General features: G+C 41.9%; 1 protein-coding gene across 19 annotated transcripts in view; it reads left to right on the forward strand.

Annotated features, from left to right (window-relative positions):
- Positions 1-9,368, forward strand: part of SGIP1 (SH3GL interacting endocytic adaptor 1) — an 82,747-nt gene extending 73,379 nt beyond the window's left edge. For 15 of the 19 annotated variants that reach the window (XM_075181841.1, XM_075181847.1, XM_075181852.1 and 12 more), the window contains 7 exons: positions 1,094-1,205; positions 4,066-4,221; positions 5,941-6,073; positions 6,165-6,367; positions 7,102-7,166; positions 7,484-7,648; positions 8,483-9,368. In XM_075181841.1, coding sequence (XP_075037942.1) covers positions 1,094-1,205; positions 4,066-4,221; positions 5,941-6,073; positions 6,165-6,367; positions 7,102-7,166; positions 7,484-7,648; positions 8,483-8,505 — 857 coding nt within the window. In that variant the 3' untranslated portion in view covers positions 8,506-9,368. Of the gene's footprint in view, positions 1-1,075; positions 1,206-4,065; positions 4,222-5,940; positions 6,074-6,164; positions 6,368-7,101; positions 7,167-7,483; positions 7,649-8,482 lie in introns of all 19 variants that reach the window. The other 4 variants (XM_075181846.1, XM_075181850.1, XM_075181849.1 and 1 more) reach the window with 1 other exon arrangement.
- The last annotated feature ends 6,986 nt before the right edge of the window (positions 9,369-16,354 follow it).

The following is a 16,354-nucleotide window of genomic DNA, read 5'->3' on the forward strand; positions in this document are numbered from 1 at the left end:
ATATCAGGAGCCAGCTGAACCTTTCGGTTAAGGGGTGCACGACTAGCAAGGCGTTATGGGTCTGTGAACAGATGCTGCTGCAGAGAAGACAGAACACATTTAGTATTTGCACCAATTCATATTACAATACATGGCCTCTAAGAGGCTCGGGTTTGGAGTATCTCAGGGTTACCCTACGCATAATTACAGACATTGTACCGGCTGTCATAGACTGTCATCAAAGATATAGAAATAGTAATACATTATAAATATAAATTCGACACTCTGTGATGTCTTCATCGGGCTGTTCTGATGACGGGCAAAGATTTTGTGTCTGTTCCATCCTATGTACACAGATTGTTTGATGTTTACACCTGGTTTTGTATTGTATTATAGTTTTGGTGAAGGCCTGACAGCACCAAAGCGTTTGGCTGAAAATCTTTTTTTGTGTGTAGTTTTTATGCCACATTTATCTCATATGAGTCATCTGTGGCTTCCTAGCGATGTGGCACAGTTGAATTCTGTGTTAATGCTTTGATACCACAAACACACATACAGAAAGCTCCAAACCATCCTGTAGAGAGACCGGTAATGGCTCCAATCAGACCTCAACTCCCAGCATCATATATATGTCTAACGCTAAGGGAAACTGTCATGCAATTGTAGCTTGGAGCTAATGATCACTATCCATGCCTCGCTTGTCAGTCTAGTGCTTTTGTTATAAATATGGAGAACAATTTGCTATTGGCCACAGAAGGGTTAAATGAAGCTAGCGGAACAGAACACTAAATGTAATTTAAATCTAGTGGAATAAGTAGAAGTATCTAATATTACAAAACATATTGGGGGACATTTAGAAAAACTGCTCTAGAGGTAAATAAAGTACAGCCACTAATCAGGCATTTTCTTTCATTTCTGAACTATGCTAGAATAGTCTTGGTTGCTATGGGTTACAGTACCTTAGTTTCTGTTGCCTGCCCACCCGTTGAGTTTTGACGATTGTTCTCCTTTGTAGCGTAGAGGGGTCTGAGTGTAACGTGTGTGTTGTGTTTCTGGTTTACAACTTGAGGATCTTACACCCATAACAAGAGATCAGCTGCCCCTTGTCTTGCAGGATCTTCCCGAGGGCCGAGCCCCCTGACCATGGGGGCGCAGGACACCTTACCTGTGGCAGCTGCCTTCACCGAGACGGTCAACGCTTACTTCAAAGGGGCCGATCCCAATAAGTAAGTACCTGTGTAAGATTACCCGATCTGATAGGTGGATCGTATGACTGATGTGTCTGTCAAACGAGTAACAAAACCTTTCACGTTTTCCTCTTTTCATTCGGGTCAAAAGGACAAAGTAGTGTATCAATGTCCGAGTCGACAAGATGTGGAAGCGATAGTACAGCCTTTATCCGGGGTTGTCACAGTTTTCATCTAATACAGATAGAACTATGGTATTCTCATCAACGGCTAAGATACAAGTCAAGACAGATATATCTGTAGATATAAAAGTTTCCATGCCTTGAAAAAACGTAATGGGAAACATTCATGAAAACTGGCCAAAGGAGCAACCAATCAGCTGCTTGGTTTCATTTTCTATACTGCGCTAGAAAAATCACATAATCTGATCGGTTGTTTTGGTTTACAGGGTTTTCTTTTTCTTTTTGAGGTTTTTTAGAAATGTCCCGTTACGTAAATGTCCTTTGTGCTAACATGTGTTTTCTAAAGGGCGTTGCTGGCCAAAGACAGCGTCACGTGATTGGAATTGAGGCAGTCATGTGATGCTCACATCCAATCATGGCCCAGGAATGCCCATTGATTTCATTGAAATAAAAATGGGTTGAGTGTTCATTATTTGTAAATATTGTGGTTCTATTGTTTCATAAAGTTGTAACATATTTATCGTACAGACCAATATAAACTAGTTGTGTATGTGAGGTGACGCTGTCGGTCCACTGAGGTGGACTTGTTTATTGAGTAAATACAGACGAATGGGTCAGAAATAGGCCTGGACCTAGGGGTGGAAGAGGCAGAGACACCTGGCACTGTGGGTGTATTTATCAGCAAATTAAATTAACTGAGGGAGTAAGAATAAAACAACCAACATGACTTACTGTGGGGCAATGGTAAATTAACTGTTAATTTAACTTGGGATTGGTTGAATGTTAACGATAAATAATAATATATAGTGTTTTGTCAGAACCAAAGAGGATGCAGGAATGTGCAGACAGGATGGAGCTTAGGGTTCCAAATATTCTGTGCCTATAGGTTCAAGTGATGTTATCCAGACCTGGGGACCGAGGCTCCGGTAATGTTATCCAGACCTGGGGACCGAGGCTCCGGTAATGTTATCCAGACCTGGGGACCGAGGCTCCGGTAATGTTATCCAAGCCCGGGGACCGAGGCTCCGGTAATGTTATCCAGGCCTGGGGACCGAGGCTCCGGTAATGTTATCCAGGCCCGGGGACCGAGGCTCCGGTAATGTTATCCAGGCCCGAGGACCGAGGCTCCGGTAATGTTATCCAGACCTGGGGACCGAGGCTCCGGTAATGTTATCCAGGCCTGGGGACCGAGGCTCCGGTAATGTTATCCAGGCCCGGGGACCGAGGCTCCGGTAATGTTATCCAAGCCTGGGGACCGAGGCTCCGGTAATGTTATCCAGACCTGCGGACCGAGGCTCCGGTAATGTTATCCAAGCCTAGGGACCGAGGCTCCGGTAATGTTATCCAGGCCTGGGGACCGAGGCTCCGGTAATGTTATCCAGGCCCGGGGACCGAGGCTCCGGTAATGTTATCCAAGCCTGGGGACCGAGGCTCCGGTAATGTTATCCAGACCTGCGGACCGAGGCTCCGGTAATGTTATCCAGGCCTGGGGACTGAGGCTCCGGTAATGTTATCCAGACCTGCGGACCGAGGCTCCGGTAATGTTATCCAGACCTGCGGACCGAGGCTCCGGTAATGTTATCCAAACCTGGGGACCGAGGCTCCGGTAATGTTATCCAAACCTGGGGACCGAGGCTCCGGTAATGTTATCCAAGCCTAGGGACCGACGCTCCGGTAATGTTATCCAGACCTGCGGACCGAGGCTCCGGTAATGTTATCCAGACCTGCGGACCGAGGCTCCGGTAATGTTATCCAGACCTGGGGACCGAGGCTCCGGTAATGTTATCCAAGCCTAGGGACCGAGGCTCCGGTAATGTTATCCAAACCTGGGGACCGAGGCTCCGGTAATGTTATCCAAACCTGGGGACCGAGGCTCCGGTAATGTTATCCAAGCCTGGGGACCGAGGCTCCGGTAATGTTATCCAAGCCTAGGGACCGAGGCTCCGGTAATGTTATCCAGACCTGGGGACCGAGGCTCCGGTAATGTTATCCAAACCTGGGGACCGAGGCTCCGGTAATGTTATTCAGACCTGGGGACCGAGGCTCCAGTAATGTTATCCAGACCTGCGGACCGAGGCTCCGGTAATGTTATCCAGGCCTGGGGACCGAGGCTCCAGGACTGTTATCCAGGCCTGGGGACCGAGGCTCCAGGACTGTTATCCAGGCCTGGGGACCGAGGCTCCAGTAATGTTATCCAGACCTGTGTACCGAGGCTCCGGTAATGTTATCCAAGCCTAGGGACCGAGGCTCCGGTAATGTTATCCAGACCTGGGGACCGAGGCTCCGGTAATGTTATCCAAACCTGGGGACCGAGGCTCCGGTAATGTTATTCAGACCTGGGGACCGAGGCTCCGGTAATGTTATCCAGACCTGCGGACCGAGGCTCCGGTAATGTTATCCAGGCCTGGGGACCGAGGCTCCAGGACTGTTATCCAGGCCTGGGGACCGAGGCTCCAGGACTGTTATCCAGGCCTGGGGACCGAGGCTCCAGTAATGTTATCCAGACCTGTGTACCGAGGCTCCGGTAATGTTATCCAAGCCCGGGGACCTGGCTCGTTTAGTATGTTTATCATACCATTGACCATGTGGAACATAATATCTGTTTGTAGACAGAGTGAGGAAAAATAAATGTTAATTTGGTCCATACATAGTATAGTGAAATACGCATCTTTTACTCTTATACACTGTGAAGAAACCAGGACTCGTGTGTTTTTCAGGTGTATAGTGAAGGTCACCGGAGAAATGGTCTTATCATTCCCAGCTGGAATCACTCGGCACTTCTCCAGCAACCCGGCACCAGCTGCTCTAACGTTCCGCATTACAAATTACAGCCGGTTAGAACACGTTCTGCCAAATCCACAGCTCCTCTGCTGGTCAGTATACAACAGTCCTCCAGATTGACCTATGTGGCGATGAACACTCAATTCCTTTCTTGAGACTCCAGAACCAGTTATGCACCAATGTATTGTTATTGACTAAATTGGTCAATAATTAGGATGTGTTTGGGGGATGCTTTGAACCTGGCCACATACATGGTGACTTCATCAGCCCATTTTGAACAAATAAGCCCAAAATCGCTGTGTGTCGGCCTCAGTCATTCATTAAAGATGGCTGAGAATAATTAACATCTGCCCAGATATCTTTCTTTCCCCAAAAAAAATCCAATTGGTTGGTGATCCCTGTGCACGTGCAGTAATTGGTTGACCACATTAATGGTGCCACATGTGATCCAGACTTTTAGCCTGACCACTGTACAGACAGATGTCCAATTGGACTACCCACATGTGTAGCCAGATTTAGATGATCAAATTCCAATCAGATTGTAATTGATTTTCCATGTCAGAAAATCCTTTCTGTCAGTGACCAAATCGTCCAGTGTTTCATCCACCATCCAACAGGTAACATTGGATCCAGCAATTTTGGTCATATTTCTAGATCTGCCCAATTTGATAAGAGTCTATAATCGTTCATTGATCAGGCCGAGAGACAGTCACGACCTGAGCCTACCTAAGCACACAAACTTGTCTAACCTGTTCTATGGTGATCAAACTACACTTCACCTCCAACGTCTGGATACTGCTACTATAGCTGCAGTGATATAGAATATTAACCTACCTTTTTGTGAGAGGAGATGGAGCCTAGTAGAATAGAAGGCAGAAAGAGTTTTGGGTTGTCGAATCCTGACTCCCAGAATGATTATATTGAGGAGCTTCCAAATATATAATATTGTTCTACCTAACACAAAACCTGCATTGTAGTGAATGTCTTATGTAATACGTAGAACGTCTATGTAGCTAGAAGTCTGTACAACTCGCTATTTTATATAGGTGAAGGCCTATAGATAAATGGGGATAAATACTGAGATTTTATATAGGTGAGGGCCTATCGATAAATAGGGATACGTAAATACTGAGATTTTATATAGCTGAGGACCTATAGATAAATGGGGATAAATACTGAGGTTTTTATATAGGTGAGGACCTAAACATAGTGAGACATAAATACTTAGATTGTATATAGGTGAGGACCTAAAGATAGTGAGACATAAATACTTAGTTTTTATATAGGTGAGGACCTATAGATAGTGAGACATAAATACTTATATTGTATATAGGTGAGGACCTATAGATAGTGAGCCATAAATACTTATATTGTATATAGGTAAGGACCTATAGATAGTGAGCCATAAATACTTAGATTGTATATGGGTGAGGACCTATAGATAGTGAGACATAAATACTTATATTGTATATAGGTGAGGACCTATAGTGAGATATAAATACTTAGATTGTATATAGGTGAGGACCTATAGATAGTGAGACATAAATTCTTATATTGTATATAGGTGAGGACCTATAGATAGTGAGGTATAAATACTTAGGTTGTATATAGGTGAGGACCTATAGATAGTGAGATATAAATACTTAGATTGTATATAGGTGAGCACCTATAGATAAATAGGGATACATAAATATTGGGATTTTATATATGTATGGATTTTAATATTTTGTGGAGTTTGTGCCATATCTAATACAAATTAAGCTTCTATTTCAAGGATCACCCTAAACTACTTGTTACATTTACACCCTTAGTGACAATACACAGCCAGCTCCTAATGCAAAGGAGTTTTGGGTCAACATGCCAAACCTGATGACTCATCTGAAGAAGGTGTCGGAGCAGAAGCCGCAGGCCACCTATTACAATGTAGACATGCTGAAGTATCAGGTAATAGCTGCAGCCACTGACGGAGATATCCCAGGACCTGCCTGATGAGCAGGACATTGGGAGAACCGTGTTTTGTCTCTCGTTTTATCAGGTATCATCCCAGGGCCTTCAGTCTACGCCTCTGAACCTGGCTGTGAACTGGAGGTGTGAGCCCACCAGCACCGACCTCCGAATAGACTACAAGTATAACCCAGAGTCCATGACCTCATTGGTGGCACTGAACAATGTCCAGTTCGTTATCCCTATAGATGGGGGAGTAACAAAGGTGCAGGCAGTGCTGCCCCCTGCTGTCTGGTGAGCGGAAATTTACTATAATTTCCTATTTTTCTGTGTGTGCTCAGGTTTAATATAAATAACGTGCAGAGAAACTTTGTTTTCAGTTAAGTAAGGTAAGCTGGCAGTTCATGTAAGAAAATAATTGCAGGAACATAGCCAAAGGTTGGCAAGGCATGCTGAGACTTGTTGTTCCACAGACGCTTGGACCCACAGGTTCCCTGTTAGTGACAGGAGTCCCTTAAAGGCTGGGGCTGATAATTAATTATACATTTTTCCTAAGAACGGCAGAGGTTAAATGATAGATTAATTGTCCTCATTAATGACTACTAGAGAAACACAGATCACCAACCTCTAAATAGGGGATCAGAAATGAGCTATTTAATATAATATCTCAATATGAACATTCGACAAAGCGGGGTACTATTCATTTCTGAATGGTAAAATTTTATAATTTTTAATTAATCAGTTCAAATACTTAAAAAAAAAAAAACTATTTGCATGCCTGTACTAAAATCTCATTATTCCCTCATTATGTACTAATATTTCATTACTCCGGATGCTGGAGAGTTTAGCCCTTCGCAAACCTCAACTTGGATTTTAAAAAAGGGAATTAATTTTAAAACCTAGTTCAAAATAATATTTTTATTGTAAAATTCTGTAATCACAATAAGGACAATTTTTAAAATAAAATTTGTGTAAGCTGCAATATGTGTATGGACATCCATCTATATCACTGAGTTTCTCTGTTTCAGGAACGCAGAACAACAAAGGATATTATGGAAAATTCCTGATATTTCTCAGAAATCTGAAAATGGAGGTAAATGGAGATCTCTGTATATGGCTGTTTCCAACGAGGGCAGGTTATTTTCTGCCTCAGACTTTTTACTACATGACATTATAGCCCATCTATCCTAGGTATTAATTTCTAAATGTATCTGCTGATAATTACTCCTGCTTTTCCCACTTATGTATTTCTGCCCTTGGGACACCAGGAATAACAGACCAGTCTATTCCTACCAATACTTTTAAAACTGTAGCTATATTCTGTAACTCTTCTGCTAGAAATAAATCCAATTACGGTCACCTTCAGAACTCGCCTTACCCTCCGTAATCTCGTGTTCTCGCCTGCACCAGGTGTCGGCTCTCTGCTCGCAAGATTTCAGCTGTCGGAAGGCCCAAGTAAACCAGCGCCCTTGGGGGTACAATTCACTAGCGAAGGAAGCACTTTGTCCGGATGTGACATCGAGTTGGTGGGAGGAGGATACAGGTTCTCACTTATTAAGAAGAGGTTTGCTGCAGGTAAGAGTTTTGAATGTATAAATCTAAGGGGAGAAGAGACATTAATTTCAGTGGATAGAACATTGTAAGTTAGGATTCTTAATTTGGGGGAGGACTGCAACGTTCTCTATTAAAATTCACCATTTGAATGCAAGTTTTTTGGCAGCTAATGTAGAGCGAAAAATAAATGCTTAAGTAGAGAAAAAAATATAAAGAGTTGAGAAATGGTGGGGCATCCGGAGATGCAGTTCTGACACGTACCCAGCAAAAGGGTTAATGCCACTCCTGTGTCCGAGACGTGCTTTGTTCCAAAGTTAATACTTGCAGAGCCAAACAAGCATTGTACCATTTCCCCATGCAAATAAGCCACTCCAGGATGAGCATGGAATTCTGGGTAATGTAGTTTATATGATGGCCCTTTGAGTCAATGCCTCACCCTCTGGGTGTTGAGAACATGACCCAGGCTTGTGCTGGCACCGGACATCCACCTACAGGGAGCCTGTTTCTGCCTTGTTTGATCTCCTCAGTGCAGTATAGTTTTCTGTGGTCAAAATGCAAAAGAGCTATTTTCTTTCAAAATTTGACCAAAGGGCATTTATCCATTGGATATTTTGGCTGGTTTGTAGATGAATTAGGATAGAATTTCATGTTGTTATGTGTTTTACGGAAGATTTGTAAAAACAAAACAGAATAATTAAGAGTATATTGCCCTATAATTATTACTTTTATTATAAATGTGACAAGTAGAAAGGTTTCTAATAATGAGCACATCAATCTAATATCTTAGTTTCTGTAAAGCTGATTTTTGTTTTTTGGTAGTGTACAAATTTTTGTCTTTTTTTTTCTCTCTCTAAGGAAAATACTTGGCTGATGTCTAATGGATGATTCTGCCCAAGGATCAATGTTCCGCAAACAGGTTTTAATTTTAAGCTAATGAACACGAACTGTACTTGGAACGTGGGATATTTCTGCTGGAAGTTGCGTCAACTGCTGTGCGAGCAATTTCCTCAGAAACCTTCGTGTTGCCCCATCCTGCAGTATTTATATCTAGGTGTAACATTGTTGATGGTTTTAAAATGTAATTATCGTATTTGTAAATTGTACTTAATTCAGTAAGGCTGTATTTTGGCAGTTAGACTCTCGTTTCAACATTTTACCATTGATAAATGGATGTAATTTAAACAGTTATATATAAAAAAAAGAATTTAGTAGTACTGTTGAATGGCACATTGCTTATGGAGATAGATTTTTGTGTATATATAGAACCAAATCTATAATATCAGTAACTGTCCTAGGGGGTGCCTCGGATTTACACAGTGTCTTGAATCCTTGTCTATGCACATGACAACAATCTCCAAACACGCAAACCGTTTGGACATGACATTTGCATGACGTCAGAAGGGTGTCACCGAAAAAAACAAAACAAAAAAACAACAACTAAGGTTTGTGAAATAAATCAATAAAGCTTTCGAATACAAAAAAAACAGGGCGGTCAAAGCGCTTGTGTTTTGTTTTATAAACCCAAATCTGTATTAATAAAACCAGCAGCAATGCATTGTGGGCCAAAGATCAAAATGAATCAAGTGCACAGGGGGAGGCAGCCATTTTGAGTGGAGCCTATCCAATCACTAGTAACCAGCACCTTTGTTGAGGGGTTTCGGAGCCGATTACAGGTCAGCCCTCTTTATGGGCAGTAGAACCAAGTAATACTTGAAGGGTGTAAAAAAATAAAAAAAATAAACCTAATCAAAATACTACAGAAATGTGAGCATCATTATAAATCAATAGGTGTAATAAACATTATATATTTGTTTCTAATGAAATAAATGGCGTTATTTAGTAATATTTCATTTTCCCCCCCCAAAAAAACCAGTGGAGGCAGCCATTTTGTCAGCTGCTCAATGCAGTCTGTCAGTTCAGTCGAGGCTGGTCACATGACTGAAGGCGTTAAGATCTCCTAGTGATTAGCAGGGCTCTACTCTTCCGATAACTGGGTCAAGTCACAAAATGGCTGCCTTCATTGTGTATAGTTGAGAGGTACACTCAGCTTAACACTAAGGGGTGCGGAAGCTATTGGGCCTAGAGATTTAGAGCAGAGCAGGGTGGCTGGGAGGTTGGAATGGCATTGCCGGGCCCCTGTCCAAGTCTAGCTACGGGGCCCGTCATGAAATGTACAGCACCTGGGTACATTTCATTATAATTTCCTTCAAAATAGCAATAAAGAAGCAAATAAGGCACTTCCGTAATGTGAATTAAACAAAATGCATTTAACTGATTTTATTGTAAACCGCTTATAATCCCTGCCTGCCACCCCGATGTCTCCTGTTTACCACAAAGTGCTATAGATACACAGCCCAGAATCACATGCAGAACCCCTTGCCATGATTGTACCATCACATGACCAAAGCAGAATCCAGAGATGGTGGAATCTGGAGTGTTGTTATAAACTTAAAGATTTAAATCCCCCTTAAATGTATTTTTTTTACCTAACATCCCCTCTAACTGCAAAGGAGAGACCTGGGAGGTCCTAAGCCGGGAGACCTTGCCCCCACTAGTGCATGAACAGCTTCTTGTCCATGTGCTGACAACTGGGAGCAGGTGGGTTCTATTATTTTTAATAACCTTTTATTTTATTTGCAGAGTTAAAGTACAAAACCATAAAGTGTCAAATCTTGTCAATATTTTGGCCACGCGAATCAAAAAATTACATAAAGATGGCACTATTCAATGTTCACAATAGTCATTAACGCAAAAGATTACTTTCTTTCCTTTATTGAGGAGTGTGAACGTGCCCTAAGTCAACGTACCAAACCCTTTATCACAGTATGACAAGAAGATACTATTTTGCATTCATGTCTCCTTTTGAGTGAAGTTTTCTTATTAGAGCTGCCTATCTTTTTAATTTAATTGCACATATGAGTCCAGATGTAACACTGAATAAAGAGGTTACATATATATCACATCAGTACTACATAGAACAGAAGGAAAGAGAATAATATAAGGCTGTTGGGATAACAGAAGTCTTGTTCATGGATATGATAGAACACACCCATTGGTGGAGAGGGCAATAGCAATGTCCATTCATCTATATTCCCAGAGGGAGGTCTACTATAGGGTCTTCTATATCATAAAAACAAAAATTTTAGGTGGGTCTGTCTGTACTTTGTGGAGACGCCTCCCCTTAGTCTGTGCAAATTCTGCTCCTCCATAAATGCCACCATCATGCGCCTTATACACAGGTCCAATGCTGTATTTGCGCTGCAGAGCTGCCTTTTTCCGCTTTGTAAATGACCTCCCATGTTTTTTATTGACGTTTAAATCAGACACTCAAACAAACCAAAACAACAGACATGATACAATATAACAGCCATGAGAATAATCAACACAAATAAATATCTAGAATGGGTGCTAATAAAGTAAGAAAACAATATACCTAAAACAAATCTTTGCATCAGCAAAATTGTATGAATTGTATTTGGGTCGCGGAGAGTTAGTTCTAACAAAACCGTTCTAATATTATTCCAATTATTTTTTTAAGCAATCATTTGGTCGAATTTTCTGTAAAATTACTATTGTGTCTCTCCGTTCTAGTCCGCTGAAATTTACGCTCAAGATCTTCAGTTCTGTCTATTGAATGCATCCAAATTATTTTATTTAAAAAGAAAAAAGTTTTAGCTAATGTTACACTGAAATCATTTGATCACCTTCATCGAATAAATATTGTAAAAAGTCAGATACATTTGGGTATCATAAATGCATTAAAATTGTAAACAAGTATTTAAACATTATTTGTTTTTGTTTTTTGCTTTCTCTTGGAATATAGTGCCACTATTATGTTCAGGGTAAAATGACCACTAATGATTTTATTGGATATTTAAAATACACAAACCATCAAGCAGAGTCCAAGGTTCGGCCCTCCATCAGCTTCACCCATATAATAACTGGTTGAGGATTATTAAAATAATATCGATTAGACACAAAAAAAAAAAGAATCAAGAAGCCGCCGCTCAGTCAGATTAAGCAGCAAGTTTTTCAACGGGAGTAGTTTTATTTCAGAACAGGCAAAGTACAATATTTTGGGGTCTTTGACCCTTCCTCGGGTTACCTGGAAATGACTGGTAACAAGTGCGTGGCCTGGCTGACAAGGCATTTACTGAAGCACAGGTTACAGCGACTTCTAAAACCTGTTAGAAGAGCGGCTCGTATGACAAGACACGACGAGACTCCGACTGGCCCGGATAAGGTGCACTTGCATATTGAGGTAAGAAGGAATGTATGTATAAGAACACTTTGTATGGTAAGTCATGTTGAAGAGTAAGGCTGAGTACACACTACAGGGTTCCCAGCAGATTATTGGGCCAATCACGCGATAAACGACCATCCAGCCCAATAGCGTTGTACACTGCAACGATGATCGATTATCGTTCCAAAGCTCATCATATCGTTTAATTTTATTTTTAAACTGAACTTAAAATGCCATTCAATTTTCTGTAGGTGTACACACTCACATTCTCCCAATGTGATATCCTTAATGATTTTTCCAAAGACTGAAAGTCCCGATTAGCAGCCCATTCATGTCTACACAGAATCTGCCCGACATTGTTCCATCGTTTATAGAAATTTTTAGCCCATTTATAAAATCAACAATATGATGAGCTTTGGAACAATAAAACATGATCGTGGGAGCGTACACACTAATGCGATATTAGACCTGACAGTTGTTTATGGGGTGATTGGCAGTATAATCGGGTGACAATCTTGTAGTGTGCAGATAACAGAGTGACTGATACAAGGAGGTGTGGATAAGTACCACAGTTGGCAGTGATGGCACAGTATGGGCAGTAACGCTATAGGTATAAATACAGGACAGAGCTATAGTTATTGCTGTAAGGGGAGATCACGGCTGATTAGTAATGTGTAGATCACAGGTTGTACATGGACTACCTGAAATATTCATGTTTCACCAACAATGATATGAACATCCGGGGTATAATATAATCAGCTCTGTGTTAGTAAAGGACCACCTAACTTAGAACACGCATTGGGGGTCCTGTACAGATTTCATAGTCCGTTTCAGCAGACGCTTTGTGACATTTTGCTGATTTTCGGTCCACAAATGAAATGTGTAGGCTGCAACTCTCTCTTTAAATATTTCACTTTCAACGCTCCTTTTAAAAACAAATAATTTGTCAGTAAAGGGGTATCCAGGCTTCCCTTAAGTTTACATTTTGAATATTTACATTAGATGGGTACCTATAAATGATCTCCCAAGGTGTGTAAGAATCACACTAATTTTATTCTGCTATTCTTCATCCTAGAAGTAAAACCAAACTTAAAATGTATGAAAGAGCTACAGCCGGTATTTACACATTCATGAATTTGTCAGATTCAGCTTCTTTCTATTCTCCATTCATACAGTGTTTCATAATACATCTGTACATACTAGCTGAGTATTGCCTTAAAAACACAATCCTATTACACATTCTACCATATAACATATATGAATAAAAATATGTGGTTTGTTTTTCGTGACACTCACCCCCGATTGGTTAAAGCCAGTCTTACTCAACCACCTGTTGTGACATAAACTTGAGTACTAAGTGATTGAGAGTGCCGGTCGATGCTGGTAATGATATTGCCATATTAAGCAGGTAGTTTGAAAAATAACAAAACTAGGTCCTGGCCATCTTAGCTTCACACAAGCCCTGAATTCCTGAAATGACACACATTTAACAAAAATGAAAGACCTAACTTCTAAAGCTATAATTTTTGCTAAGTTTACATTTAGGTTGAGTGCTCTAAGATGAGTTCTGCTCTATTTTCCCCTCTAATATTCCTAGTAGTGATGGTTGGCAGCCATAGTTGGTTTGGAATTTTCCCATGGAGTTATCACAAATATAAAGTATGAATAACTGGGAATTTAAAGTTTACTCAACACAAGTGTGATCAGCTGTAGCTTCTGTCCCAGAGTTATCAACATGTACATCAGCACCCTCAGCAGAGGCAACAATGTACAATTCACATGTTCATTAGTATTTTTGGTGCTGCCATCTGGTTTGTCAGGTCGTGCGTGATGGATCAGAGCGGACATTCACAGTTCCGTGGCCCATTTACCATTGCCATGCCATCTCCCTGCTTTGATTGGTCTGCTACAGATTGGTCTCTTATGTTCACTTTAATGGATGCATTTTTTGAGGCAGGCCATGATATAATTTTCTTAATAAACATCTGTTCTGACCTATCACCATATTAAAAACAAACTTTTTGTTTACTCAATTGCTGGTGTTCATACAATACAACCATTATGAATGTCTATGTCTCACTTGACAAATATTTGTACATACTGTTTAAAGGGAAAAAGTAAACTTAAATACTCACTGGTCACTTTATTAGATGCAGCTGCTCGTTAATGTAAATAGCTAATCAGCCAATCATATGGCAGCAACTCAATGCATAAAAGCATGTAGACATGGTCAAGAGGTTTAGTTGTTGTTCAGACCAAACACCAGAATGGGGAAGAAATGTGATCTACATTACTTTGGGGAGTGATTCTTGATGCCAGACAGGTTGGTTTGAGTATTTCAGAAACTGCTGATCCCCTAGGATTTTTACACACAACAGTCTCAAATTTACAGAGAATGGTGCACAATAAAAATCCAGTGAGCACCAATTCTGTGGGCGAAACGCTTTAATGACAGATGTCAAAGGAGAATGGCCACATTGGTTGAAGCAGACAGTAACCCCAATCTGAAGTTGATGGGTTACAGCAGCAGAAGGCATTAAAGCACTGGCTGTATGGCTGTGCTCTCTTGCCCCGACTCTGCCAGTCTCCAATGATGATGATGATGGCTGCTGTACGGCGTCTCCCGTGTGTCTACCTGCGCTGGAACCCGCGACAAGTGATTCAGTGTCTGGTGCGCTGAATATGGGGTCTGGCTGGGTAGCTGGTGTTTCCCATACAGTGCTGGTTATGGCACTGACTGGGAAGGTCATTGTTGCTGAAGCCACGCTGGGAGTGGCACGGGCATTCCGGCTGCGGTACGAATGGATGGGCCTCCTCGCCATCCTTGCTGAAAGTACTGGGAAAACTGTCTGCAGGGGCTTGGTGGGACCTGGTTGTGTGGAATTATATGTCTGCGTTCAGAGTGGTCATAAACTGGGCAATGGGTTGGCATATACTGTCCCATAATAATTGGCCAGTCCCTGCTATGACAGTAATACATGGGCTGCCAGCGTGCACAATGTGGGTAATTGTATGAGCACCCTTGCCCATTATTGCTGCAGTGGCGTGGTGGGGAATATCAGTGCCCTTCTAGGTGTCTATAGTTGGTCTGCTGGCTAGTATGGTGCCCTGTGAGCTGTGATTTCCTGGGTTTTACTACACCCACTAAAGGCATTTGCTAAAATTTCACCACAATTAAAGAGCATGCAACATTGGGTTGATGCATGGTGGGTCAAAGAAGTTGGAGGGGCATTATAAATGGCCAAGCTCGGCCCCTTCCCCTGCAACTTACCCTAGGTAAGTGTGTGGGGGGAGGGTGCTGCCCTCTGTTGCAATACTACCTGGGAATCTTGATCCTGGCCACCCTGCTGCTTAATGTCCTGCTCCCCCTTCTGGCTCTTGGTCTGGGGATTCTGCTGCTTTCTACACAACCTTCCTCTGCTTGTCCCATTTCTTCCACGTTTGCTCCGCTCAGTAGGGGCTGTTTTTGCATGATACATTTCTCTCTGCAGCTTAGTTGCTGTTCCCCTTAAGTGCTGTTGTGGTCTGGCAGGGCGTCAACTCTGATCTCTCCTCCTCTTATTTGGAGCTGGATCTGCGGTATCCAGGAGCCTCTTGAGACAAACGGCAACACGGACCGGATGGAACATTCTGCAAAAGAAACGTGGGTGGGAATTTGGGAAACTACAAATGATTTTGCTTCTACCTCTGGCCCCCAAGGTTATTTAAAGGGACTACTCCACGCCCCTCAGCCCTCCTTACCACAGTCAAACCCAAACTCCTCCTTTGTTGCCCCCGTGGAAGTGGGATGGAGAGCATACCAGGGCCGTCTCTTCCATTGGGCCCAATGTGCAGGTGCCTGGGGGCCCGTCCGAGGCAGCGCTGAAAAAAAATCCTGCAAAAAAAAAAATACCTTGCGGTCACGTCAGCTGGCGATCCGGCTCCCGGCCTGGTCCCCTCTTCCGTGCTGTGCTCACAGTGAATGTTGGGTGTGATGCCACGCCCAACATTCACTGCAAGCACAGCACAGAGGAGCGCAGAACAGAGAGACTCGGCGCGGAAAAAAGAAGAGAAGGGGATAGGACTGAAGGGGGCCACTATATATATATATATATATATACGCGATATGTAAAAAAAGCGATTATATATATATATATATATATATATATATATATATATATAAGCACTTTTTTTTATTTTTTATTTTTACACACACACACACACACTATATATATATATATATATATATATATATATATATATATATATATATATATATATATATATATATATATATATATATTTATATTTAGGGGCCCCAGTGCACTGCATTGCCCGGGGGCCCATAATGTAGTTAAGGTGGCCCTGGAGCATACCTGTCCAAATCACTTTTGGCCCCCTTGTGAGGAAATGCATGCGCTGTATTAAAACATTAAATGAAGCATTTTTGCTGCCAACTTTTTTCCCCCACAGCTTCTGCTTTTCCCACTTCTCTCAGCAACAGG

Source organism: Mixophyes fleayi, chromosome 8, assembly GCF_038048845.1.
Source record: "Mixophyes fleayi isolate aMixFle1 chromosome 8, aMixFle1.hap1, whole genome shotgun sequence".
In the NCBI taxonomy this organism is placed as follows: Eukaryota; Metazoa; Chordata; class Amphibia; order Anura; family Limnodynastidae; genus Mixophyes; species Mixophyes fleayi.